Source organism: Haliaeetus leucocephalus, unplaced genomic scaffold (genome assembly GCF_000737465.1).
Source record: "Haliaeetus leucocephalus isolate CR32 unplaced genomic scaffold, Haliaeetus_leucocephalus-4.0 Scaffold808, whole genome shotgun sequence".
Taxonomy (NCBI): Eukaryota; Metazoa; Chordata; class Aves; order Accipitriformes; family Accipitridae; genus Haliaeetus; species Haliaeetus leucocephalus.
Genome location: NW_010973244.1, coordinates 3,587,941 through 3,614,413, shown reverse-complemented (window position 1 = coordinate 3,614,413; position 26,473 = coordinate 3,587,941). Strand labels below are relative to the sequence as shown.

The following is a 26,473-nucleotide window of genomic DNA, read 5'->3' as shown; positions in this document are numbered from 1 at the left end:
CTCACCCCTGTTTCTCACCTCAGTTTAATTTTTGCAGAAACGCTTTTCTGAGAGTACAAAACAAGAAGTTTGGGGGATGGCAGCCCTATGCAACTACATCAAACATCCTAATGTTGAATAATAACAGCAATCTGTCATACAAACATATCAAAATAATTGGCTGTGCTTCATTGGTAATGTTGATCAGACTGCATGGCAGTACCTTCTGTCACCAAAATGATTTACAGTAAGTGTGCAGATGTTATTTACAGTGCCCTACTAATTCTTCTTGAATGAGGGACTGTATTTCTTCTTTCACATGGTAATCTTAGCTCCTTTTAAAGTGAGCTCTCTTCACTCTCCACCAAATTATTTGGAACAAATAAGTAGTTAATTAAAATGTCTGGTGCTATAGCACTGTTTGAAGTTCCATATTAGCAAAATTTTGGCTGAGCTTGGTAGGAATCAAGGGAAATGCTCCTACTCTCAGAAGAGGTGTGTTACGGTCTTTCACAAAACTTACTGAACACAAAGTTTTTCCTTAATGGTATATTCTTACCTAAGTCTGTGGTAGTTCTTTTCTACTTCCATTCTAACAATCTAGCCAAATCCTTTACTTGCTAAATAATAATTTGTATGAAATGACCACAGTGTTTTTAGTTTTTTTTTCCAGTTAATCCATTAAAAACAATTTTACATTGCAATAGACTGCATTCATGTACCAATTTTAGTGTTAGACTGTCACATTCAAAAAACTATCTGATTGAAAGCTGCGGTTTCAAATTTCGTTTGCATTACATGCACAAAAAAGTTGGAAAGAGTTAAAGTATCTGGGGAATAAAAGTACTGACTTCACATAAAATATCTTGAAGTGTAACAGTGGTTCTTCAGGTTTACATGAAGAAAGTATTAAATAACTGTCTTCTTTCACTTAGTAATAATATAATTTGAGTGGAAAAACAGTTTTTGCTTTAAATCTGCTGCAAAATTATTTCCACTGTGGGTCTCCAATGTGATTCATTCAAATGAAAAAATAAGCGAGTTGCATACTTCCTCTGTTGTGGTATTTTTATTTTTACTTGATACAGCATGTAATTCTAGAGTGTTTAGTGTTTGAATTTCCAAAGGAAGCAAAAGCTTCTATGATGGCTAAAATGGGGATGCAGAATAGATGATGATTGCTACTTTTTTATGCTAACTTATTTTTTTCTGTAAAAATCAAGGTGAAGAAATTAAGTATTTAAAGAATTTTAATATAGGAAAAGCACAGATGTTCATGCATGGCTGTGTCTTCAAAAATTGTGGAGGAGAGGTAGACATTTGCCTTAAGCAGTAGTTTATCCTATTAGGATTATGGCTATGTTACTTGCCTGTATCATGATGGTTCTTGTTGCTATATAGACTACCTCTTGAATGCTTATTCACTTATTTTCCCAGTGCGTGCTAGAAGTATTAATTTATTGCACACTTGCAGGACTGAGATGAAGAGAGACCAGAACTTGCAGGACTGAGATGGAGAGAGGCCAAAATCAAAGCCTAACACCCACAGAAGCTAGGAACCATTTAGTCCCTGAACATGACTATGGGGCTGTACACTGATGGCTTGCGCAGATCATTAAGGTTCCCATGGCAGCATCAGTGGCTGGACCCTTAGTTGATGAATGTTGTCTCGGTGCCTTGATCGCAAGACAATTTCTTTCTGATTCTTTTGGATGTGGATTATAAAACTGAAGACTGGCAAAGAGATAACTAATCTGCAATGAATAGTAAAAGTAGGGCATTGTCTCCAGATGCCATGGGTGGACAACTAATAATTAGGCAGACATGGAATGAAAGGCGTAGGGGGAGTTTTTGCTTGTTTAAGGGAAAACTGTTAAGTGTCTGAATGTACTGGAATCTGTTGACGTTTAGAATATGATCTGCAGCTTGAAAAGTAAAGCCTTTCAACACAAATAGTTTTTGTGGTCCAATTCAGGCACAGGACTGCCATCCCATTATGTAAGGAAAAGCAGAATGAGTTCCTGCAAAAAGGAGAGCAGCTCTAATGCCTTCTGTCAGTAGAGAAAGGCTGCTTTGTATATACCACGGATTTTGCTTGTCCATGGGCTTTACTTTTATGTTTTCTCTCTCTGGATGCTAGGGATTTTGAAACATGAGTTTAAAGAAAGATTGGGAAAGAGAGAGTGTTACTGGGCATAGCATGGACTAGGAATATGTACTTATGTAACTCCTACATGCAAAGGGGGATATGGCTGCATAAAAGAGACTTTGGTAAATATCAGGAGAAACACCTAGCAGGATCTGTTGTGGTGTGGTACAGTTTTTTGCTGGAAAGAAGCAAAACCTCCAAGGCCTGAAAAATCTTTTAATTAAACTGAACACAACACTTGAGAGTGTACTTGAGAAAAACTTTCTCTTTAGAAAGATGGACAGGTTGACTGAAAAGGTTAGTTTAATCTCCGTGTTTTATCATCCAATTAGTGTATTAATTGCCTTCTCACAGCAAATCCAGCCCTGGAAAACATTTAGAAAGTGTTTTCTTTGCAAATGTCCTCATACCTTCAGAGATGTCTGACAAATCTTTAACAGAATGGGTTAAAGGGCAGTCACTAAGGTTCATTGTTGGTTAAAACTGTTTTGCAGGGAGAGGCTTTTGAGTGGTAGAGTAAGGTCTGGCATTGATTTGCTCATAGGGCTGTTACGTGCCTGCTCAGTGTAAACATAATCTGCCTAGCTGTGAACTAGGTCGTCGGGAAACCTACCTAGCTATGAACTAGCTAGTTGGCCTCCCAAGAGCAGTGGCAGTATTTAGATCTGTTCAGACTGTAAAACCCACCAGAGAAGACAGAGGCTTTCAGGTAGAGCCTAGGCTGAGCTTTGTTGCCCACTAAAGCTTGGTTAGGTCCACGCCGGTTTGCAATCACAGCATTGACTGTATGATAGAGGCCTAACCGTTGTCTGCAAACCCAGCTGGAAAAGAGCCAAATATTCTGAAAACTTCAGAATTTGGGGAGTATGTATCTGCATATCTTGCTATCTCCATGTGGATCCACTTCAGAATTACAGCTCAGGCAAGGCTCAGTCAAAATAATCAATATGTGTGGAAGACTTGCATGAGCTAAAAAAAAATTAAAAATATGCACATATAGCCCTGCTGAGCTTCTGATGTCTCTTCTCACAGCTTTTTGAAGCGGTAAGCTTTTTTTAGATCTTTGATCAAAATGCACAAGCAGGTCTTGATATCTTTTTTTCTTTTCCATCTAATAGCAGTAGTTTAAAATAGAAAATGGGTAGAACGAAGGAAAGCAGAAAAGGAGAAGCTTCCAGATGTGATTATGTGTTAGAATAGGGCATTATAGAAATTTTATATTGTGCCTTACTGCCCTAAGTTTTGGTATCAATGAATGTTAGGTCAGGTTCACACAGCAATCAAGTTAGCCTGTATAACTGATGGGAAGATGAAAGCATAGCAGGATACTCCTGAGCCCTATGCTTTGTCTAGGCAGCAGTCAATGAAATGGCTTGTTTTGCATCCTTGCATGTTCCAGATACTGTTAGGCCAGTCTGCCCTCGAGTATGCACCCAGCTCCTTTTGACACTTGCACACTTCATATTTTAGTGCAATATGTAACTCTGTGTCCTGGTTTAACCCCAGCCAGCAACTAAGCACCACGCAGCCGCTCACTCACTCCCCCCCCACCCAGTGGGATGGGGGAGAAAATTGGGAAAAGAAGTAAAACTCGTGGGTTGAGATAAGAATGGTTTAATAGAACAGAAAAGAAGAAGCTAATAATGATAATGATAACACTAATAAAATGACAGCAGTAGTACTAAAAGGATTGGAATGTACAAATGATGCGCAGGGCAATTGCTCACCACCCGCTGATCGACACCACCCGATCACCTCGAGCGGCGATTCCCCGCCCCCCCACTTCCCAGTTCCTAAACTAGATGGGACATCCCATGGTATGGAATACACTGTTGGCCAGTTTGCGTCAGGTGCCCTGGTTGTGTCCTGTGCCAACTTCTTGTGCCCCTCCAGCTTTCTCGCTGGCTGGGCATGAGAAACTGAAAAATCCTTGACTTAGTCTAAACACTACTTAGCAACAACAGAAAACATCAGTGTGTTATCAACATTCTTCTCATACTGAACTCAAAACATAGCACTGTACCAGCTACTAGGAAGACAGTTAACTCTATCCCAGCTGAAACCAGGACACTCTGCTTTTTTGCTGCATTTAGTTCCTGCAAACCAGTTACAGCTCTTAGCACAAATGGCTGTGGCTTGCATTTTGAATTACGAATGTGCCCTGTTTCATTGCTTTTTGTCAACAACAGGTGCACGAGGCCAAATTCTGCTCTCAGTGATGTTGGAGAAGATCATGGGATCTGATCTTTCACATAGATGTCTGTTCAGGGTAATTCACTTAAGGCATACACTACAGCATTAATAGATATCAGACTGGGACCCCTGCTTTCTGGAGATGGACATATATCCCTTAAAATACAACCTATCCAGTGGGCTGTGATTGATCACAGCTCACAGGACAGTTAGTGGAGTGGATTCTGAACAGACCCTGTTAGAACAAGAAGATTACTGTACAGTGCATTTTGTAATGTCTGTATCTATTACGCTGTGTTAGCTTGCCTTGCCAGGGACCATACATATCCATAAGGAGAGCTAGAAGTGACACTGGTAGACTTCAGAAATCACTGTCGCTATATAAAGCAAAGGAATATCCTCCTAGGAGAGACCAAGGGTATACCAGTGCAAAATTTCTTATTGCAAAGCTCTGTATTGCTTGCAGAGTCATTGCTGTTAGTTGGCTACACATTATTTATTTTGTTTGATGTAATGTTTGTCACATGTTCAAAGCTTGAAGCATTTAACATATGCAGTGGAAATATTTTCAGTACAGTAAGCTGGATATAATTGAACAGTCCCCTGAGTGGTTGTTTATATATCATGTAGAAAAGCAAGAGGGGGAGAAGGATGTACAGCCCAATCGCAAGGTGTTCTCTGTTTCTAAACCTGCAACCTCTGCCTATTGAAAAAGCAGGCCTTGAAGTATACCTGGAAGATAAAACTGGTTTCCAGCTTACCAAGTAATCAAGCGCTCTCAGACCTAAACAATGGATGTTTGTTCAGCAACCTCACATTTCAATTCAGAGTAATTGAAGCCCTCCACAAATCAAAAATGCAGCAACTGTGTGAATATGATGTGTGACCTTTTATTATTCAAGAATCTACCTCAGTTATGCGGAAATATAGCAAATATCCTGAATTTCACTTGGAAATGTGTTCGTACTCAGTGGAACACTTGCCAGTGATGAAGTCAGAACTGCTCTGCTGGGCAGTGGTTTAATTTTCCTGAGCTTTCCCTTATGTCTGTCAAAATGTCAGCATGTCAATTACTTGTGTTCATTGCTCCCAGATGGTTTGGTGATCTGTGATGGAAAAGAATTGTAAAGCTGCTTGGTGGTTGTTGCTGCTGTTGTTGTTGTTAATAATAATAATAATAATAATAATAATACTTTCAGTGCTGTTAGCTTTGCAATATCACTTGTTGAAATACAGAACAATTTAATTTTCTTTTGAATTTGGGAAATCTGTTTCCACTGGTCTACATGATGATTAGGCATTTGCAAAATCTAGTCAGTCTTTATAATTCTCGGACCCATAAAGTTCAGTCCAGTACACAACACTATAGCTAAATAAATAGCAACCTGCCCTTTGACTCTGGCACCCTTTAAAAAGTTGGTACTTCTGACATGAGAATCTGTTGAAGCATGGGATAGGAACTTTCCTCCAATTACTTCCCAAAAGCAACATCTCTTTTATGTATTAATCTTCTGCCTGTAGTTAACGTGGAGTATGTATGGTTAACAACAAATACTAACTTCACTCTGCATTACTGTTTCCAGTATCCTATAAATATACAAGCAGGATGTAGACCAGGTGTAGCAGTGCTGGGAGATACCCAGTTTTCAGCAATGCAAACCTGCTGCCTTTCTCAGGCACCAGCACATACTGGAAATATTATATAATCCTCCTGTCCCAGATGATCTGCCTAGAGAAAGCAAAGGAAACATCCGTAAATTTAAAGTGGCCATTCCCTTCATAGAGAAGGAGAAATATGACTGGAAAGAAAGTTGCAAAACTGAAGGAGGAAGAGGGACCAGGCATATCATTTACAATGCTGAACACAGAAGCTGACCTGAATTGGTCTAAGGATACATATAGTCTAGTATTCTCCTTTTGATCTATATGAAATTATTCTGAAACGATGGGGTATTCTAGACAATGAATAAACTCCCCCTACAGAAAGTTTCTTCTATTCCTTGTGACATACAGCTCTTACACTGAGGCTGAGAGGTTTTAGAAACTGTCAGACAGAACAATAACAAGGGGAAGAAAAAAAAAAAGAGTATTATCTAGTCACATCAAACTAAAGGCAGCCAGCTGTTCTTAAGAAAACTAACAACCAGTGGGAAGTAATCAGTGACTTTCCTGAAGGATCAGTCTTGGGACTAAACTTGCTATTTTCATTAATAGCCCAATACCAAAAAGAAAAATGAGGTACTGAATTGTACTGATAGCGCAAATCTTGGAGTTTTATCCACAATAGGAGGATATTTCTCTTTTCAGTTTGCTGTCTTTAGGTAATCAAAATCTTCGAATACCTTTGTGCTCATCTTGTACATTAGACAGAGTTGTGTAAGAAAGTACCTTTTTTTTGTGAGCATAGCACACATTTGGGGCCTGGTCTCAATTAATTGTGTCCAGTAATTGATACCTGAGATGCAGCTCCACTTTCACAATCCAAATTCTTTTCAGATCAATTACATATCTCTGAAACTAAGGACGTACTGGTAGATACTAGCTAAGGAACAAGAATTCTCTCACATAAAGCCTGTCTGAATGAGAGAGAGAGACTAGCTGTACTGGTCATATATATTTAAATAAGCTTACTGATTAGAAATGCCTTGCAAGGAATTTTATACCATTCAGATTAACGTCTCTTTTGCTATTTTCTATGCATTTTTCACAGTCACAGTGCTCTTGGGTCCCTAGGTTGCTGGCAAAGGTTCATATTAAGATAGTGTTTAGGATGGCTAAAATTTCCCAGCCCAAATCCTTGAAAACACCCCAGTATAAGCGTTGCTGTTTTCTTCTTGTTTTTCTTACCTTGAGATGGATCTTAAGAATTGGTAATCAGTATGGAAACTGAAGTTGATTCAAATACAGTGTCTGCTTATTAACTTCAGTTCTTTAACGTGTCCATCATGCTATGTGATAAAAAGCAAAAGGTGTTAACCTGAAGCCCTTTTAATTTAAAAAAAAAAAAAAACAACAGAAAAAACCTGAAACAAAACCCTCTTTTTTTACTGCACATAAAGTATTGTGGGATTTGAAATGCAGATAGCCTCTCTCATTCCCTCCCACCTGATAAAAGCTACCTCAAATGGTTGAATTGCAAGGAATACTGCATGCCCTATTTCTTCAGCTTTGTGGGTCATAGGATATGTGGTTGGGGCAGCTTTTCTGTTTCCTGCTTGATTTCAGGAGAGTGCTTGACTCTTACTTGCATTGTCATCGGTGCGAGTGCCAAAGATAGTATTAGTTTTAATATGTGTTTAAGTGTAGTTACAGCATTTTAGAAATTATACAGTTCAAAGTGCATCCAGGTCAGCAAAAAAGACTCTCATTGACATGACTGGGTAGTGGCTCGTGCTGACTACAATCAGTGGCATGTGCTTCCCTTCTGTCAGAGACGTGCTATTCCAGCACTCTCATTTCCCTTACACAAGCTACCTCGTATCTTCATATATAAATGCACACAGACAGAATAGCAATTCCTGTTTCCAGGTTACCTTCCAAGAAAAGCAAGGTACTGTAATCAGTCCTATCAGTAGGTTAGGATCCAAAGGGCCTAATCAGCTTAGTAGACAAAAGCTTTTCACAGTACTGATTACAGAGGGAGCCTGACCATCAATTAAAACTCCTCTCTCTGAACCTTTGTTTTTCAGAGAAGGAAGGGCACATAAGGGAAATTTCAGAGAAGATCCAAAAATAGCAGGTGGCTGTCACTGCTGTGCTGTGCTCAGTTTTAATCATCAGCTTGGAGAAATAACATGTCTGGGTTGCACAGGGATGTACAAATGTACATCTATTGTTTAAATGCCAGAAATGGTATGGAGAGATGCGGGTTGTGTATATGAGACTGCAGCTCCTGACAGACCTTTCTACCTCAATTTTCTCACGCGAAGCTCTTACCTTTCCACTTGGTTATTTAAAAGTTTTAAAAGACATTAGTGATCTTCTGGTAAAGGTGTTGCAAGGACACATATTTTATTGCACTTTTTGACCTGTAGGTGAGTATTTAAGATGTTTGCTTTCATTCAACAAACTTAATAAAATGAGAAGAATTTGCACCAGTACAGATAAATACTGGGAATTTATCCAGCAAATGGAATGTTAACTGTGCTGTTTGATTTTTGTTTGTTTCTTTTAAATTTGTGAGTGTTTTTTCCTTGGGTTTTGTTTCTTAGATTTAGAAACATTTGGTTTTCTGCTTTTCAGTTTGTTATAGGTGGCAAAGGCGGCATGTTGGCTTTCTATAGTATTGGTCAAATACCAACCAAACAGACTTGTATTTTGTTCATTTTAAGTAATTGCCATGATTTCATGAACAATAGACTTTTCTTTTGAAAGGGGGCAACCTAATTAATGCAGAAGAACGCTTTCATTGCTGCTATCTCAACTTCAAATATATTGTATAAAAAAGCTATCCTCCACCAGAAGCCACATGCTGCCTCATTAAAAACAAAACCAGGAAACGTTTTATTTACTTTGAAAAAGACTCTATCAAAATAGAAATAGGGGAAGGGAGGAGAGGCTGCAGCTGTTGCAGTCAAAGTTTCAACTACAGAGGTCTTTTTTTTTAACGCTTGTCAAATTTGACAAGTTCATGTAGCTTTTGGTTTGCGCAGGTGTGCCTATGTTTACATATATTTACTGGTTTTGTTTCATGCCACCAGGTAGTATGCCACCAGTTTAATTGTTTAATAAATCAAGTGGTGTTATGTAAGGTTAGAAGTGATGGTCAAAACTGAACATTCTTGGTTTGTTTTTCACTAATAGGGCTTTCACTTGAGTGTGGATTTCAGTTATTTGGCTTCTAGTGCATATGCTTCAACATGATTAATAAATTCTTTTAGTTAATCTGAATGGCAGCACCACTTAATGTGCAATTGGACGAGTCAAAACATCATCCACCCCAGAACTGAGGGCCAAGCAATCTGTACAGTATTAGCTTTGCGCTGATGCCAAGCAGTCAGCCAAATTTGAGTCCAAAAACTGAAAAAAAATGCATTTCACTTAATTACGTATTTTGGGCTATTTAAATATCCAAAATCATTTCACCAATTGCACATATTTGTTTTGTTCTCTACTACAAAAATCAAAAGGCAATTCATGCAATTAAGCTGATCAAAAGAGAAGCTGTTCCAATACTTGTTGTTCAACAGTATTTGAAACTCCCAAAAGAAATCAGTGAACTTAACTGCTTTGCTTTCCATACTTGCATCCTACTCCCAAAATGCAAAAGGATTCAATTCACTAATTTTCTGCCAGTTTGTAATTCATAGACATAAAACAGCTCTGTCGTTTTGGTGCCATCTTACTACATCAGTCTCTAGTAACTTACAGCCTGTAGGAAATCTATGCAGCTTTTATGCCTATCAGTAGCTCAAGCTAGATATTCTTGTTCTGTCTTTCTCCAGTCCTGTCTCTTTAAATGTTTTCAGAAACCTCATGTGACATTCTAGCCTGCTCCATATTTATCCCATGCTAGACTTGATTTCCACTCTGAGAGAGTTGGTTTGGATCATCTGTGAAATACTGAGCCAACAATAAAGATGACCACTGTCTGGGTGACTGCCATCTCTGCAAGAAATGTTTCCCAAACTAGGGTTTTTTTTATTTCCGATACTGATTGAATGCTCTGCTCTCACAACACCACCTTCCTACTATAGGCAAGGTGGTAGAGCATAATCTGTTGTCTGTCATCTGTTAAACTTGTTTTATTATGCATCAGCATGTTTATCTTCTTTGCTAGGCCTGGTCCAAGACCCGCAGTGAGACCTTGTGGTCCCTTTCTATTCATTGTCTAGAGCAGCACTTTCCTTGGATCCGTGTATGCTTTTTCCTACAGTTGTTTATCAGTATCAAATGCATTGAGTCCAATTCAGAGTGTAAATACTTGTTTGCTTATTTGGTTATGAAAATGTTTGGGGATTCAAAACATTCAAGTGACTGCAGCTAGTATATGAAGAACATGGAGGTTTGGGGTTATTCTTCGAGTGGGCAAAAGTGGAAGAGGATACCAGAGGGGCGAAATGACTGAAATTCCCTGGGCCAGAAATTTACATTAAAAAGAAGAGAGAACTAGGAACCCTCTACCTCCTTGCTGCTAATTGACCTCTTCAGGCTCTTTGAGGTGGAAATATTCCATGCCAGTTGTAGTGCAAGTAAGGAAAATGTATGTTAGGGAAGTCTAAGAGCACATGATGCATGAGAAAAGGCTGAGGGAAACTGGTTTGTTCAGCCTCCAGAAGAAAAGGTGAATGGGAGATCATATTGCTGTCTTCAACTTCCTAATGGGAGGGCAGAGAAGAGACAGAACCAGACTCTTCTTTAAGGTAAGTAGGGGTAGGAAAAGAAACAACAACCACAATTTGCAATACAGGAGATCCCAGTTTGACACTGGGAAAGAAAATTTCACACAAGAGTGGTCAAGCACTGGAAGAGGTTGCCCAGAGAAGTTGTGGAGTCTTCATCCTGGGAGATACTCAACCTAGACTGGAAAGGGCCTTGAGCAACCTGAGCAAATCTAACCTACTTGGAGCAAGAGGTTGGACCAGATGACTTTGAAATGTCCTTTCCAACTGAAATAGTTATGTGTACCTATAGCTCTTACTCAGTTGGTCTGTGAGGTTTTGGGATTGTTTGGGTGCATTACTGTTTGGGCAGGTGAGAGGGCAGCTGAGGTCTAGGGGAAGGAGAATGTTTAGAAATACCATTTAATTTATATAGGTTCCCTAAACTTTATTTGTCTGTCCTGTGGTTTTGAGAGGCTCTGTAAGCTGTCTTCCTTCTCTTTTAACTTGAGGATATATGGTTGTCCTGTGTCTGCCATTAACACTATACATAAGTGCATCTGCGTTGAGATTGATACCTCAAAATTGAGCCTCAGTACAACAGGAGTCGTTAGAAGACTGAACTGGATGTCACTGGTGCACTCAGTGAGCACAGCCAGACACAGGCTTCAAAAGATAGACTCAAATGGCTTGCTGTAGGAGGGTCTTGGAGATAGAGTACAAATTAGGATATTTTATGCATTCTGTCCTAATTATATTCTCATGCCTAGAAAGATTAGAGAAAGAACAAACATGACTTTCTTTTAATAAGAGATTAATAAGGACATGGGGGAATGGACACCTGCACACTGCTATCTTCAAAAACACATACTGTGATGCATAGTATTTCTAAAAATGGGAGAAATGCTGAGATGTTCAGATTGACATTTCAGTGCCTGTCTGATTTCAGTGTCCGTCTGAAATATAGGGTTCAATAATCCTATTACATTTGTCTGGCACACTCCTCCTTCTTTAACAATGTGCCTCCCATAACTGCTATAATAAGGCAGAACAGCCAAAGCCTAATTCTGTGTGCCTCATCCTATCATTCAGCAAAGTTACATCGTCATCAGATGCAATCTATTGTTTTCTTTCCTGCTGTGTGGTATTGATTTTTCTAACCTTTCCTAATGTTAAATTTGTTTGGCTTTTTAACTTTCTTACCAAAGGTTAATGTTATTAAGTTGAGCAGGTATCTATAAAAATAAAAGTGTTATTGCCTATCTTGCAATTGTTATACTGTCATTAAACCCTGGCTGCATCGGAAAGCTCTGTCTTCAAGGTTTTTCTCATTCGGGAATAATATGGTGAAGGTTAACAAGAGCAGCATTTGAATTGTTGTCCAATTCTGTGGTATAAAATATTGGATTTGATATGTCAGAAGCAACAGATTTATCTAAAACTCTCTTACCGTCAGTGAACATGAACTGCACAGATATTAATTCCAGCGAGGCTGTAAAGAGGATGCAGGAAGATGTGAGTCCTGCTGCCTGTCCACTTCCCCAGTACAGTCTAACCATGCCAGTCTCTTTGCCATTGTGTCAAAAGGAGCAGTTCTGAATCTCTGCCAATTCCAGAATTGGTTATCTGCTTGATGTGGAAAGAGAATGAGAAATCACAGTTTAATTTGAAGGAAGTGGTGGCTTTAATGGTGGCACTCTGTCAAAAATTTTCAGTATGATCTACAGCAGTACTTGCATGAAGTGTCAAAGGTGCAGACAGTGAGTAAACAGTTTCAGGATACCACTGTTAAGCCAAGTTTCGTTTTTAGTTACTGCTGCCACAGTACCCTCTTGGTATCAATATCACGGGTACAGTGACCTGCCTTTAATGAATTGTGCGTTTGACATCCTGTTTACACATTTAGATTGCATCTCTGTGACATGTATTTGAGGCCTTTTATTCTGAATATGGGCAAAAGACAGTAGCAGGTCTGAACGTAGGATGTCTATGTGTGGTGCATCACAGCTTTCTTCTGGAGCTGTGGTAGATGACCTACAGTGCTCTCCAGCCACCATGCTGATGTTATCTTGCCTTGGTGGTACCTTGTAGTTGCTCCAAAATATTTTTCTTATCAAAGAACATCCTGAGAAGCTAGGCAAGAACTAACCTCAAGTGAAATGTTTTTAATAGTAGAAAGCACAAAATAATAAAATAATTAGAGCTGTTGTAGATCATCACTTAAAAAAAGAAAAAAACACAGACAATTTGGTCTTCCCTGGGTGGAAAGCAGAATTGCAGCCTACCTGCAGCTGCCAAAACCTGACTGTCCAAGGAGGAGATCAGGCTTGTTAGTGACTGCAGGAAGGAGTATTTCAAAGTGCTGGAGGAGAGCGGGGTTTAAATCTTTTATTTATAAATTGGTACCTATAAACCACTTACTTCTGCCAGCGCTGTGAAGCCAAGGAATGGCCCTGGCAAAAGATAAAAGACCTTCCTTCTCTACTGCTAATTTAAGAACTGGTAACTCGGGTTCTGTCTCTTCCCCCATGCTCAGCAGTACCTGTCCCTGCCATTGATTTAGTCTTCATCTGTCACGTTCTCGTGCTGTTCAAAGGCTGATCGTGAAAGACTGGGGAGGTTCTGTCTGTTCACAGTTCCTCACAGCTTGGTCTCTCTTGCCACTATCAATGCTGATAACGAGACTGTCTGAGAGCACCCCGTTCTTAGTGAATGAGACATCTTTTCATTTAGAGTGGTTTTGATTAACAAATTACCTTCAGTAATTTTCAGATCCAACTGTGAGCTCTCTTGGTGGGCCTGAACATCCCTATACCTTTCTTGGGCTCCCTTGGTGTCTCTGTCTGGCGTTGCACAACTCACATGTTCATTACAGACTCCAGATGGCTTGCGTCCCTTCTCCCCCCTGCCAATTTTATGTTTCGGCCTTTCCTGGTGAAGAGTGGAGACATGGCAGCTCTTCAAATTATATGATGCTTAGCACTGAGTCCAGGCTCCAGCTGCATTTTCCCTAGCCTCTTCGTGGTGGCAGCAGCATTACTTCACCTCACTGGGCCTGTTATTACGACTTGAAAAGGTATTTAGAGCAATAATAGGTATCAGAAAGGCTACAGCTTTTGACCAGGTTTCCTTTCAGAAGTTTTTGAGGGGGGAAGAGAAGATGTATAATAAAAAGCATGCCATTATCTCCTCCCTTATCTCTTCCACTTCATCCAAATCCCCTACTGCATGATGGGTTGGTTTGGTTTTATATGCATCCTGGCTGTGCGGGGAAGCATTTTGCTGATAATGTATGTCTTCCTATTGGATGCTCATTATTTTGTTGGCTGCAGTCCACTAAACTCCATCCATGCACGCTGATCTGGGAAATTTTGTCTTCTGTGCCTTTATTTTTACCACTAAGGTAGAAGCAACTTTAACGTTTGGGGTTTTTTTCTGCTGTGCTTTATACACACAGGCACACGTACAAAGATTCTGTAGTCTGTATACTTTTCTCTTATCAGTTGTTATTGTGTATAGCAGAAACATAAAATCTGTCAGATAAAGACAAAGCTAGGTGGCTTTTAAGGGGACCTTGAAGTGGTAGGAGAGGGAACCTCTAAATCCATTGTGTATTGTTCTTATTTTAATTTATGCTGCTGTATTGGGTATTTTGTAGCCTTGAAACCTCTTTGAATAGTGACTTTATGTGGTAGATATACTCCACTTTTCCTTACTTAGCTTTTTATCAGAGGCTTAGGAATTGCTTTAGCTCTCAATTAAGAAATCTGAACCCATGCTCTTCTCCACTTTAACATGCTCTCATCCATATTACCCCACTGCAAGGAAACTGTTGTATCACTGCAAATTAACTTGTGCTGTGCGCTGGTGCCCGGAAGCTTGAACACTTTTGTATGCTTACATTTATACACATTTGAATATATGTAACAGAAACGTAGTAACTGTAGCACCAGAGAGGACAGTCATTTTCCTGGAACCTGATTGTGAAAGTTACTGATGACCCAGGGTTAACTATACCAGAACTTGTCAATCCAGCAGAGCATAGTAGAACATGCTTATCTAAACTCACAAATGTACTCGATGGGTTTTGAATATCTACTCCTGTGCCTATCAAACTGCTGTTTCATAATAATTTGTTCAGCTGGGACCTACAGTCTTTGGGCTCTGCAAGAATAATAGTATTTTACTTAATTCTGCATCTCCATGCAGAGTCTTTAAGAGTTCTTGACTGCAGTTAATTTCACCAAAGACAGCATTAGTTCTCAAAATTGAAAGATGACTGACATAATTTTTTTTTCTCTCTGTTTTGCTGCTTCTTCACTAGGGATGTGAGTTAATTGAGACCATGGATCAGGACCTCACAGATTTCACCAAGTGCCTGCAGATACTCCAGAAGAAGATAGAGAAGAACAGCCTCCAGGTAAAGGCAACACATCTTTTGTCTCTGGTTCTTAGTTATTACTCTTCCTCTCAATGTATTTAGTTTATGTTTTAAGTTTGCACTGAAATGAAACAATATTTTCTGTAGCCTTGCCATTCTGCGGTTTTGCCATAATTTACTGCACACCTTGTAAGCATTGATGCTTTTGCTAAAAGGAATTACACAGTGTGTCAATGAACAAGCATTGGCTTTCTTAAAAGGCAGCTTGTATTGATCTCTGTTAATGAACTACCCAAAGTGCAGAAGAGCTGTTGTGGCTGATGTTCAAAGCAAGAGTCCCACTTCGGCATGTAAATATATTTTCAAGTCTTGGCACGCTCAGCCTTGATGTTCATCTCCTTCCTCTCCACTCCCAAAGGTGAGATAGGAGGAGGAATCTTATCCTGCCAATATTACGTATGGTAAGCAATACCTCCTTCTGCAAAAGGTTCCTCTGGAATCAAAGGGAACCTTTGCAGAGCAAGCAGTGCACTAAACTTAAAAGGAGCCATATGGAGTTGTCAGCTGCTCATTTCATTGGAAAGGCAAAGGAGGCAACATTCCCCCTCCCCTTCCACAGTTCAGTTTTGGAGGCCCACTCGTTTCATCTCCCTGAGATGCAACATTAAAATTCCTTGGGAATTTCCAACACGATGAGTCGATGGCAGATGCGCTCTTGGGATTGCTGCCCTTTCCTCCCCATGGAGCAGTCATTCATAAGGGCTGAGCTCTCTCTTCGGCTCTATACGTATGGGTGAAAGGAATTGAGAGGAAACAGCTGCTGCATCCTCTTACCAACAGTGAGGGTAAGAGTCATGTAAGAAAATGAAAACAACAGCACAAGATGTAAGGAGATGTGTAAACCTCCTCTTTTCCCATTTTCGTTGTAGCAGGATAGGAAAGTTGCCTGACTTCCTGAGATCACTGTACTCCAGCAAAGCAGAAAGAGATGGAAATGCCAATACCACTCCCTCTTTCTTCTCTCCTCACTCCAGGCTGATAAATAATTAACCAGGTTTTGCTTAAGCTATTTGGAAATGTCTTGATCTTCTAAAGGAATTATATGTCCATGGGACGTTTCAGAATGCTGTTGCACAACGCCCATCTGCAGTTGTGTCTCCTCTTGCTGCCCTCAATACATACTGTTGTTCATCAGGTTTTTTTCCCCATCAGTGTAGACAGAGATGGGAGGGTTTCTCCGTACACTTCTCTTATCTGTCTGGCTGTGAGCCAGGAAACTTTTATATGATAGCTTATATTTTTCCCCCTATAATTTATCATCACAAGAACACAGAGGGCTGTCTTGCCATCTAGGACACGAATGATAATAAGTGCCGTCAGAACAGATGAGCCACCTACGCCTAGGATTTGTTTTGACTTTGGCAAATAAGGTGCTTCCCTCTTAACAGAATTACCTGTAGAATGAAGGAGAACTCAAGTGTTTCCTGGATTCGGTTCGTTATCAAATCCCAGCTATTGCTATAGAGGGATTTTTTTTAAGCTATCACAAGAGGTTTTATAATGAATAATCAATGTGTGGTTAAAATAAGAGCAATGGGAACATGACAGCTACAGATGTGTTTCAACAATAAGTAGCCTATTTGTAAAACTTTGAATTCTTTGATCACTCTCCTAAGTAAAACCCTGTTAAGTTGGCTAAAGGATACTGCATTGTAATCCTTGATGATATTTGTAAAGTACAAGACAGACTGTAATTGCAGTAATTGTGTAGACTTCATGCCAATGCACTAAACCTAAGATTTCAGTTCAGTTATATTTTCATGCTGTTACATGTAAGATGTGCTTTAAATACAGTCTGAGTTTTTCAGAGGTGCAAGAAGTAACACAGATATGTTTTCTGAAACTAAGTACCATGTTCATTAAATCCTAGCTGCTTCTTGCTTGCAGTGTGTTACATAAAACATAGTAAGATGCTATCAGCAGATTCATGTATGCTACCTAAAGCATGCATTTCTATTTTTGGTCTTCTGCATTTTCTGACATAAGGAGTTTCAAGAAGTCGTTGATTCAACTTAGGCAAATAATACATGAAACTTAAGCAAATGGAACCCAAAACTGTATCACAACTGTATAAATTACTAGCTTGGGTTCCAATTTGCCCCTTGTTCAGAACTGTTAGGTATAATTTGTTAGTAGGAGGCTTGGTGAGTCTTCTGTATGTCCTGATAATGCAGTGCTTAGCTTGATGCCTGGTCCCCCAGTAACACAGAGATTCTGACCATTTGCAATATATACTGGCCTCAGTCCATGGATGTAACCACTTGGCTCCACTGAAACTCTAGCCTCTTTAAATACCTAAATTTGCATTCAATTTCATCATCTTTATGGGTAACATTCTGGCATAAAAAATGTCAAGTGGTAAGGAAACAGACTGTTCAAGCCATATATCTAAAATCTTTGAGGAGAATGCAGATATCTTCAGAGAAGAAAGCTGCCATTGATTTCTGTGGTCACCTGAGAAGTACATGCAGCTGAGAAGAAAAGAAGGGCCAGGGTCTGAAAACTAGAAATGGATAGAGAAGGGGTTCTTCATCTGCATTTGCATTTTTGGCCTGAAGTACAAATTTGCATGTCACAATGTGGGGTTTTTTCCTTCTGGAAAAAAAGATTACAAAAGCTTTCCTTTTAACTGAGAGTATTAACTACGTAGAATGTGTCTTCCTGGTTCCGGGAAAAATATGTATGTCTCCAGCTTTGATTTTTACCCCCTCTGTTTGGCTTATCCAGAGCACTTGTCAAAGAGGAATATGACAAAGAGAAACTACAAATCTGTTTCCCCGTGATTTATAGTTGAAATTACTAAACAAGCAAAGTATCCCTTTAGTATTTAAAAAAAAAAAAAATTGATAACACAGTCATGCTGTGTTTGCTGCTCTTTCTGGGTAGCAATATGTTAAGCTAAGAAATTAATTACATTCAATGTATACCATGGATCCACAATCCCATGACATAGTTTGTCTGGATGAAATTCAACTGTGAGGAGCTGAGATATTTGAAACAGATGTTCCTCTGTTGGTAAGAGAATAAGTTATCATTTATCTGCTATACTGAACGTTTAAAATTTCTACTCTGATCTATCAGTCACCTCTATGGAAGTTCTATGTCAAGGAGGTTTTTGAGCTCACGTGAACATATGGGGGCAATATTTTGTTCCAAAGGAATTAAGTTTGTGTAATTTATTTTCCATGTCTCTGCACATCCATCCTCCTCCTTCTCTTCCTTCCTGCTCACCCAAATAGCTTTTGAGCAAATAACTTTTAAGTAGAGGAATAAAGTACTGAAAGATAATCATGTCAAACAGCAAGCTTTCTCAGAGGTCACCTGGGTGGGAGTGAAGGTGAGATAGACACTCAGTTTCCCTGCTAGAGAGAATGCTGCAAAGTTAGAATTTTACTGGTTATTGGAGAATTCAGTTTGAGAAGAGGCCTTAGAAATGCCTTTACCGCAAGGAAAGATGCAATTGGAGTTGATGGTCAACTGAGACACAAATCTGGGAGAAGAAACACCCTGTTAGTTCTTTAACTTCTTGTTCAATATAAACAGCAGTAAGTCTGTCTTCTAGAATAATTAGCCAAATTGATAACTGCTTTTTCCTTATGTCTCAAATAAAAACTCTTAGAATAGTTTCTGAATCCTCAGGGTGATTCATTTTTGTTTTACATTGTATATTTTGATTGCATAGCGAAGTCATGCAGAAAGCAGCATTGGGTTCATTTTGTGATATCTAAGATACCTAATTATATGTATTTATAATTACATACTGCAGTGAATGTTAGAACAAACAGTACCCTCTATAAGTGCAAGCTAGAATCAGTCTTAATTTTCCCCCTCCACAGCCCTAATTCATTTGTGAATTGCATTGTATTGGATGCGTGAAGCAGTGAAGTACCACCAACAGAATCGTGACTCCTGAAGTTTCTTTCCAACCTAAAGGTTGTTAGATATTTCTCTTTCTCTTTCTGCATGGCTGTGAGTATGCATGCACAAACATGCACGTGCATGTAGGTACATAAAAGCACAAATTTCCTGGCAGTATACCTTCCTGGCCCTATGTGATGCTTTTTTACTGTCTTAATAACTCTGTCTTTATTTCTGCCATGTGTTTCTTTTACGTTGTTTATGGTCTATTGAACACTTAGGTATGCACATTTTGCTTTACTGCTTTAATCACAATTTTATCCATTCTGTGGTTATGTGAGTACTTTCCTTTCTACATTACAAGAACTTAAAGTAAACTTATTTACAGTAATTTCTGTCTGGTACTACTTTCTGTTCTTAATTTTCTGTCGTGTAACACAAGCTATTTCAGGAAACCAACTGAACTGGCAAAACGATAGGAATACTTAAAATATCTCTTATTTAGAGATCAACAGATCTTTCATTAAAAGTGAACACGATTATCTTTGATTTGCAAGTCAGAAGGCAGAAGTACAGAAGCAACTTGTCCAGTCTCTCAGCATACTAGTGGTACAGCTGGGGATGATCCTCCAATTCCCAATCTTCATCAAGTGCTATTTCCGTAGCAGTGTCTCTGTCACAGGCAGCTCATAGCAGCTCGCACCAGTGAGAAGTGGAAGTGTGTTTATCAATTATGCAGCTCCAAGAAAAATCCTCATAATGTAAAGATAAATTTAAGTCATTATCTTCATCTCAGAGTTACAAACTCTGCTTTCTTTAACTGTTTCATCTAAAATACTATTTAGTCTTAAAACTAAGCTCTGGGACTTTTCATTCAACTTTATTATCTTTTCTGCTTAAAAAAATTTAAAGCAGCTCATTTGGTTATATGGGCTTAAGATATTAAAAAATGAATTTTATTGAAACCTACATGCCTTTTAGTGGTTTAATGTTAGTGTGTTTAAATTGATAAAAGCATCAGTGTCAATATGAAAAAATCCAAACCAACTCTTACTAAAAACCCGTTGCAGTAAAGGGATACTATACTAACATTTCCATCTTAAAATAACATTTTAAGGGTTCAATCTGTCGGTAGTCTAGGATATTACTTCTTTTAAGTGAATGCAAGCATTCTTCTCTTTGCCCTTTTAAAGAAAGTGTCGAATCAGTCCACTTTCTTTTCTGTTGAAGGAGGCAAAACTAAACATAATGTTAGCAAAGTCCTGTGTTTATAGTGCTGAAGAGAAAACAATGAAGCGATGATGTTCATGTACCACTTCCAGCTATGCAGTGTTCAAACAGCTTATTAAGCACTCTCTGGTTTGTCTTTACATGAAGAAAATAGACCCTGGAGGAAAACGGAAAATACTCTAAAATGAAAATCAGAAAATACTTTAAAAGAGAATAATTTTTTACATAAAGAGTGGTCCCATGTAGAAAAGGTATAGTTATTGCAAGTACCAGGTTCTGTTTGGGTTAGCATTGGTTTTGTCTATCAGTTGAGCTTATTTGTGATGACATGACATTTTTGTAACAGTAAATATGTCAGCTTCAGTTCCTGACTGAATCATAATTCTGCTGTTCACATTAGTAGTTGGTAATTTCATGCCAGATCACTACTTGTTTTCATTTCTGAAAACTTTTGGGGACCCAGAACAGTAGAGGGAATAGCTTTTAAAGGAAAGCCTAGGAATAAGGACAGGCCATTACTAGGATCTGGGAACAGGGAAGTAACTAAATACCATGAACAGGGGAGAGGCAGTCTGGAAGATACCAAAGCTGCCATGGAGCTGGAGTGTGAAGCTTTTACACGGACCCTGAAGTTTGTGGCTCTATCTCCAAATTCCATTTAGGAGGCAGGGCTAAGAATGAACCTGCTTGGTTTTGGTGGCACTGTTGAGTTTTTCTTCTTAATGCCTCACAGGAGGAGAATAGAAAATGCATATGAGATGTATTTTAGGGGAAGTTAAATATGTGTAATGAAAAGGTTTCTATACTGTCAAGTACTGTATCAAAAGTTTTTCATGGGTTATTAATAGTAATCCTCTTCATAAACCTTTCCTGTCAGAAAGAAACAAATGGATCTAAAGTGTTTCCTGTTAATTCCCACTTCTAAAATGTAGAATTTCATAATATCTTTCAACAGGAGTAAATCCTTTCTATAGGGTGTACAGACATATCCTTGACTGCCAACTATTGTGACTCTTAAGGTCCAAATCCACCTTCCAGGAATGCAGTATGTAACCCATCTTTCCTACTGCTGAATTATTTTAAGGCTTCCCATTGTAAAGGTATGGCAAAGTACATTTCTTGTAATACAGGATATCAGAACTTGCCAGTTCCCAAAGAGAAACACCCTAATTTCATGTGAAGGAAGCAGGCTGTCTACCTGTTTCACTATAGATGTGGGCATCAAGACACACTGAATATCTTTGTGTTGGAATAGTTTCATGCAAAATGGGTGCCTGCAAGGACACAGTGCATCCCACACTGAGAAATTCTCTTATGTAATCCTTTTATACTCTGCTGGGGCTTGTATTTGGTCTATGAAGGTAATGTAAAGAAAAAAGGCAGAAGCAGAGTGGGATTTCTGGAGAATGCATTGATTTTTGTTTATTTGTTTAAAAAAGAGTAACTGCATATCAAGCTTTGGGGAGGGGAAGAACAAGGGGAAAAAATACCATTTGTTTAGGCAGTTCAAGGGATGGGAGAGATCAAGAATATGCTCCTTAACAAGACTGTGGAAGCTAATAAGGAAGCCAGCTACTGTTCTCTCAACTTAGTCAAAGGCTAAATATATTTGAAACAGAAAATGTGAGGTTACTACAGGTGATTTACTGTTCCCTTTGTAACCACCAATTTTGTCCTGTTTTTAACTATTTTTGATAGGAGAGGTGATTCTCCTCCCCCCTCCAGCCCCTTCTGCTTTACAGGAGCACAGCTTTGGCCTTGTTGAACTTCATACAACTGGCCTCAGCCCATCGATCCAGCCTGTCCAGATCCCTCTGTAGAGCCTTCCTACCCTCAAGCAGATCGACCCTGCCTCCCAACTTGGTGTCGTCTGCAAACTTGCTGAGGGTGCACTCAATCTCCTCATCCAAATCATTGATAAAGACATTAAACAGAACAGGGCCCAACACCGAGCCCTGAGGAACACCGCTTGTGACCCACCGCCAACCATCCAGCCAATTTTTCACCCAGCGAAGAGTACACTTGTCCAAGCCATGAGACACCAGCTTCTCAAGGAGTATGCCATGAGAGACAGTGCCAAAGGCCTTGCTGAAGTCAAGGTAGATAACATCCACAGCCTTTCCCTCATCCACTAGTTGGGTCAACTGGTCATAGAAGGAGATCAGGTTGGTCAAGCAGGACCTGCCTTTCATAAACCCATGCTGACTGGGCCTGATCCACTGCTTATCCTGGACTTGCCATGTGAGTGCTCTCAAGACAAACTGTTCCATAATCTTCCCCGGTACCGAGGTCAGGCTGACAGGCCCGTAGTTCCCCGGATCCTCCCTCCGACCCTTCTTGTAAATGGGCGTCACATTGGCAAGCCTCCAGTCCTCTGGGACCTCCCCCGTTGACCAGGATTGCTGATAGATGATAGAGAGTGGCTTGGCAAGGATCTCTGCCAGTTCCCTCAGTACTCTTGGATGGATCCCATCTGGTCCCATAGATCTGTGAGTGTCCAGATGGTGTAGTAGGTCACTATTTCCTCCTGGATTAAGGGGGGGCTGTTCTGCTCTTCATCCTTTCCTTCCAGCTCAAGGGGCGGAGTACTCTGAGGATAACTGGTCTCCCTATTAAAGACTGAGGCAAAGAAGGCATTAAGTACCTTGGCCTTTTCCTCATCTCTGGTTGCTACATTCCCTTCTGTATCCATTAAAGGACAGATATTCTCCTTGGGATTCTTTTTACTGTTAACATATTTGTAAAAACATTTTTTGTTGTCCCTTACAATAGTGGCCAAATTTAGTTCTAGCTTCTTTTGCCTCTAATTTTCTCTCTGTATGATCTAACAAGATCCCTGTACTCCTCCCAAGTTGCCCACCCTTTCGTCCAGAGATGATAAACTCACCTTTTTTTTCTTGACTCCTAGCAAAAGCTCCCCATTCAGCCAGGCTGGTTGTTTTCCTCAGTCTGGTCTCTTCTGTCAGGTGGCTGGAGATAGGACGAGAGGAAATGGCCTCAAGTTGAGGCTAGGGAGATTTAGGTTAGATATTAGGAAAAATTTTTTTACTGGAGGGTTGTCACACATTGGAATAGGCTGCCCAGGGAAGTGGTTGAGTCACCGTCCCTGGAGGTATTAAAAAAGCGAGTAGACGGGGTACTTCAGGACCTGGTTTAGTGGGCATGGTTAATGGTTGGACTTGATGATCTTGAAGGTCTTTTCCAACCTAAATGATTCTATGATTCTAACTGCCTCCATGCTTGGAAAGTGGTCAGGCTACACTGACATACCACTATTCACAAAAGACTGTCGTACTTGCATTGTCAGAGTCTTGGAGGTGGATATTGTAGCAGGAAATCTTGAACAGCCATAGGTTTTGACACAAGGAGTTTCTCTGCAGTTCAAGGACTCAGTTTGTTGCCTGAGATTTTAATAAATAACTTGGTTTATTTTTTTTCTGCTCGACACATGAATACTGCGGTGTTATGAAATCTCCTGTAATTTATGAGTATTTTTATGAAATTCTGTTTAGTTAATGGCATATAAGTTTATAATTAAGCATATCAAGAAAATTGTGCTGGTACAGCAAATTTTAACTGCAGATTATAATAGGACATTTTTCACATCTCAAATATGATTTCTTCCTACTAAATGGAGATGCTTGTCAAGAATAAATGACAGGGTTTTGGCTATTGGTGAGATAGTTTCATAAAAACCTTTAGCAGTTTTCTATATCCATGAGTGTAGAAACACTGGCTTTAGAGAGAACAGTTTCATAACTTCATAAACTGCAATGATCTGGTCCTTCAAGCAGTAGGTGAGTCAACAATTTAACCTTTTTCTGTGGCTTCTTTTTTCGTCCTGTTCAAGGAAACTTATTTAACCTAAGTAGTGCATGTAAGAATGCTTCCTTACCAGTTTTGTTGTTCCCCCCCCCCACCGCCGTGACATTTTCCCTCTTTTTGTAACATTGTGCGGCCTTTTAACAGTCAAGAGAAACAGTGAAGTTGTAATATTCTTTTGAAGCTGTGGTGGATCTTTCTCCTTTTTTTTCTTTTCCTTACCTAGAAAGGACTATTGGGGGCAGAGGGAAGAGCAAGGTATTAAGACTGCTGCAAAGTAGAAGTGTGTGGCTGGTGCTGCGTAGAAATGGTTTAGCCTGTAGTCCTGAGGCCTCACTGTCTTCTGCAGTCCTTTGACTTTCTGTGACCTTTACCTCTGGACCTCTTGGCTGACACCAGTAGTGTTCAAGAAGGGGCAAAGGGGCTTACAGTAATTTAACTCTTCACAAATATTATGAAAATGAGGCAGCCTGGTAATACATGAAGGACCCCTACAGTATTCCCACTGTAAAAAACGCAGTGGCACAAGCTCAACAGAGGTAGGGATTGAAGGGTCTTCACAGCAGAGCCACACTGGCAACCAGGCTTTGCTAGTTCTGATGCTCATGCTGTTCTTTTTTTAATCGGCTACCTTTTAATTTAACTTTGTCACTGCTAAGGAGGAGACTCAGGATGGTCTCTTCAACTTGCCTAAATAACACATAGAGCTTCCCTTTTAAACAACTGAACAACTAAGCACTGAACAATTAAAGCTCAATATTTTGTGCAAATTAAATGTGAGCATAAAATGTTTACAGCTTCACAAGCGCCTCCAGTTTAAGAAATCATGCTTCATTTCTTTTTAAGTGCATGGCTAAATTTATACGGTCTAGAGGACAGTGTAGAAAAATAAAATAGCTTCTGTAATGGGTGTAAGCTGACATTATTCAGGCTATGTTTAGCTTACCTGCTATAAATACTGAACCTACTCTGAAAAGAAAAATTGGCATCCAAAATCCTAACCTACTTCCTTCAATATAAGAGTATCTCCAGCCTCTTAGAAACAAATGTATAAATTCAAGACTTCGTTCTGCAAATCTGCGCTCCCATGGAAAAAAAAAAAAAAAATCTGTACTGCCCAAGTATTCAGTGAAATCACTCAAAAGAGGAACCATTTACAGAATAGGACCTGAGAGAGACAGGAAAAAATTTCTGTCTTTAGTTTCAGGTCTTATATCTGTCCCTTGAGTATAATAGGAGAGGCTATTATCCCCTTGTTCGTCATGAAGATTAATGTTCAGACCAGCTGAAAATATTACTGTTCTGTTGGGAGCTATCGGGAGATCTTCAGACCTGTGTGAACCCAAGTTTAAACTTTTTAAATAGCAGAGCTAACGTCTCATCCTAGTTAGCCACAAATGCGTCTTTTGCCATTATCTCCTCTGCGATGCTCCTGCAAGAGAGTGAGGATGCCCTACAGCTCTGCATTATTTGTGGCATCTTTTATACAGACTTCATTGCTAAATGTTAAGATACGTAGGGAAAGTGCCTGAGCCATTAACTCTTACTCAGATGAAGTAAAAAACAATAGCATCACGCTTTAATGGAAATGGAGATTTTCTAATTTCCTTTTCTGTATTTTGTACGGAATGTTTTCCCTTCAAAATCTGCAATTCTTTCCTTAAAATTTGATACCTAAATTTAACATGACAGAATGGAAATAAAAATAGGCAGAAAATTAGTTTTAAAGAAAAGACATATCTGGTTTAGGAAACCACAGGAAAAGATCTCCCCTCTCGTAGTGTTGAAGTTGCCTTTCTTTGTTCATCTGGGTATAAGCGCCTGTGGGTTGCTGGTGGAGTGTTTCATACAGCGACCCTTGTCTACAGAAGATCTACCCCATTGCCTTGGAATACCACAGGTTTGTTTTACCTCCTTTGTAGGCTTTCCAAGGGTCCCAGACCAGCGTCTGGGCAGGAGCTGACACAAAACCACATGAAAATGTGGTGGGAAAGGAAAGGGAGCTTTGTGGCCGAGAGAGACACATCTTAATGTTCATCTCAGCCTTCTAGAGAAGCAGAAATAATAATGAGTTAAGCTATGAGGGTTATTAGTTAGGCTGAAGTAGGGACTTGTATCGGGTTTGTGTGCCCAGCTGCTGGCGGGGGGCTGCAGGGGTCTCTGTGAGGAGAGGCCGGGCCGGACACGGCCGAGCCCCTCGGGGAAAGTGCAGCTGAAAGGGAGAGGGCAAAATGGTGCCCGGCGGTGAGGGGAAGAGGGCGAGAAACAGCCCTGCGAGCCCCGAGGGGAGAGCGGGAGGAGGGGGCTCCAGCCGCCCCCGGAGAGTCCCCTGGAGAGCCGCCGCCGGAGCAGGTGGACATCCATCTCCTGAGGGAGCTGCGGCCTGGGGAGAGGCCATGCCAGAGCAGGTATCCACCCTGCAGCCCATGGAGGACCATGGTGGAGCAGATATCCAGACTGCAGCTCGTGGAGGGCCCCATG

At 39.9% G+C, this 26,473-nt stretch overlaps 1 protein-coding gene across 1 annotated transcript in view; it reads left to right on the top strand.

The window, feature by feature from the left end:
• Positions 1–26,473, top strand: part of TPK1 (thiamin pyrophosphokinase 1) — a 208,728-nt gene that overhangs the window by 62,904 nt on the left and 119,351 nt on the right. The window contains exon 4 of the mRNA XM_010581823.1: positions 14,966–15,061. Within this exon, the coding sequence (XP_010580125.1) occupies positions 14,966–15,061 (96 nt within the window). The remainder of the gene's footprint in view (positions 1–14,965; positions 15,062–26,473) is intronic.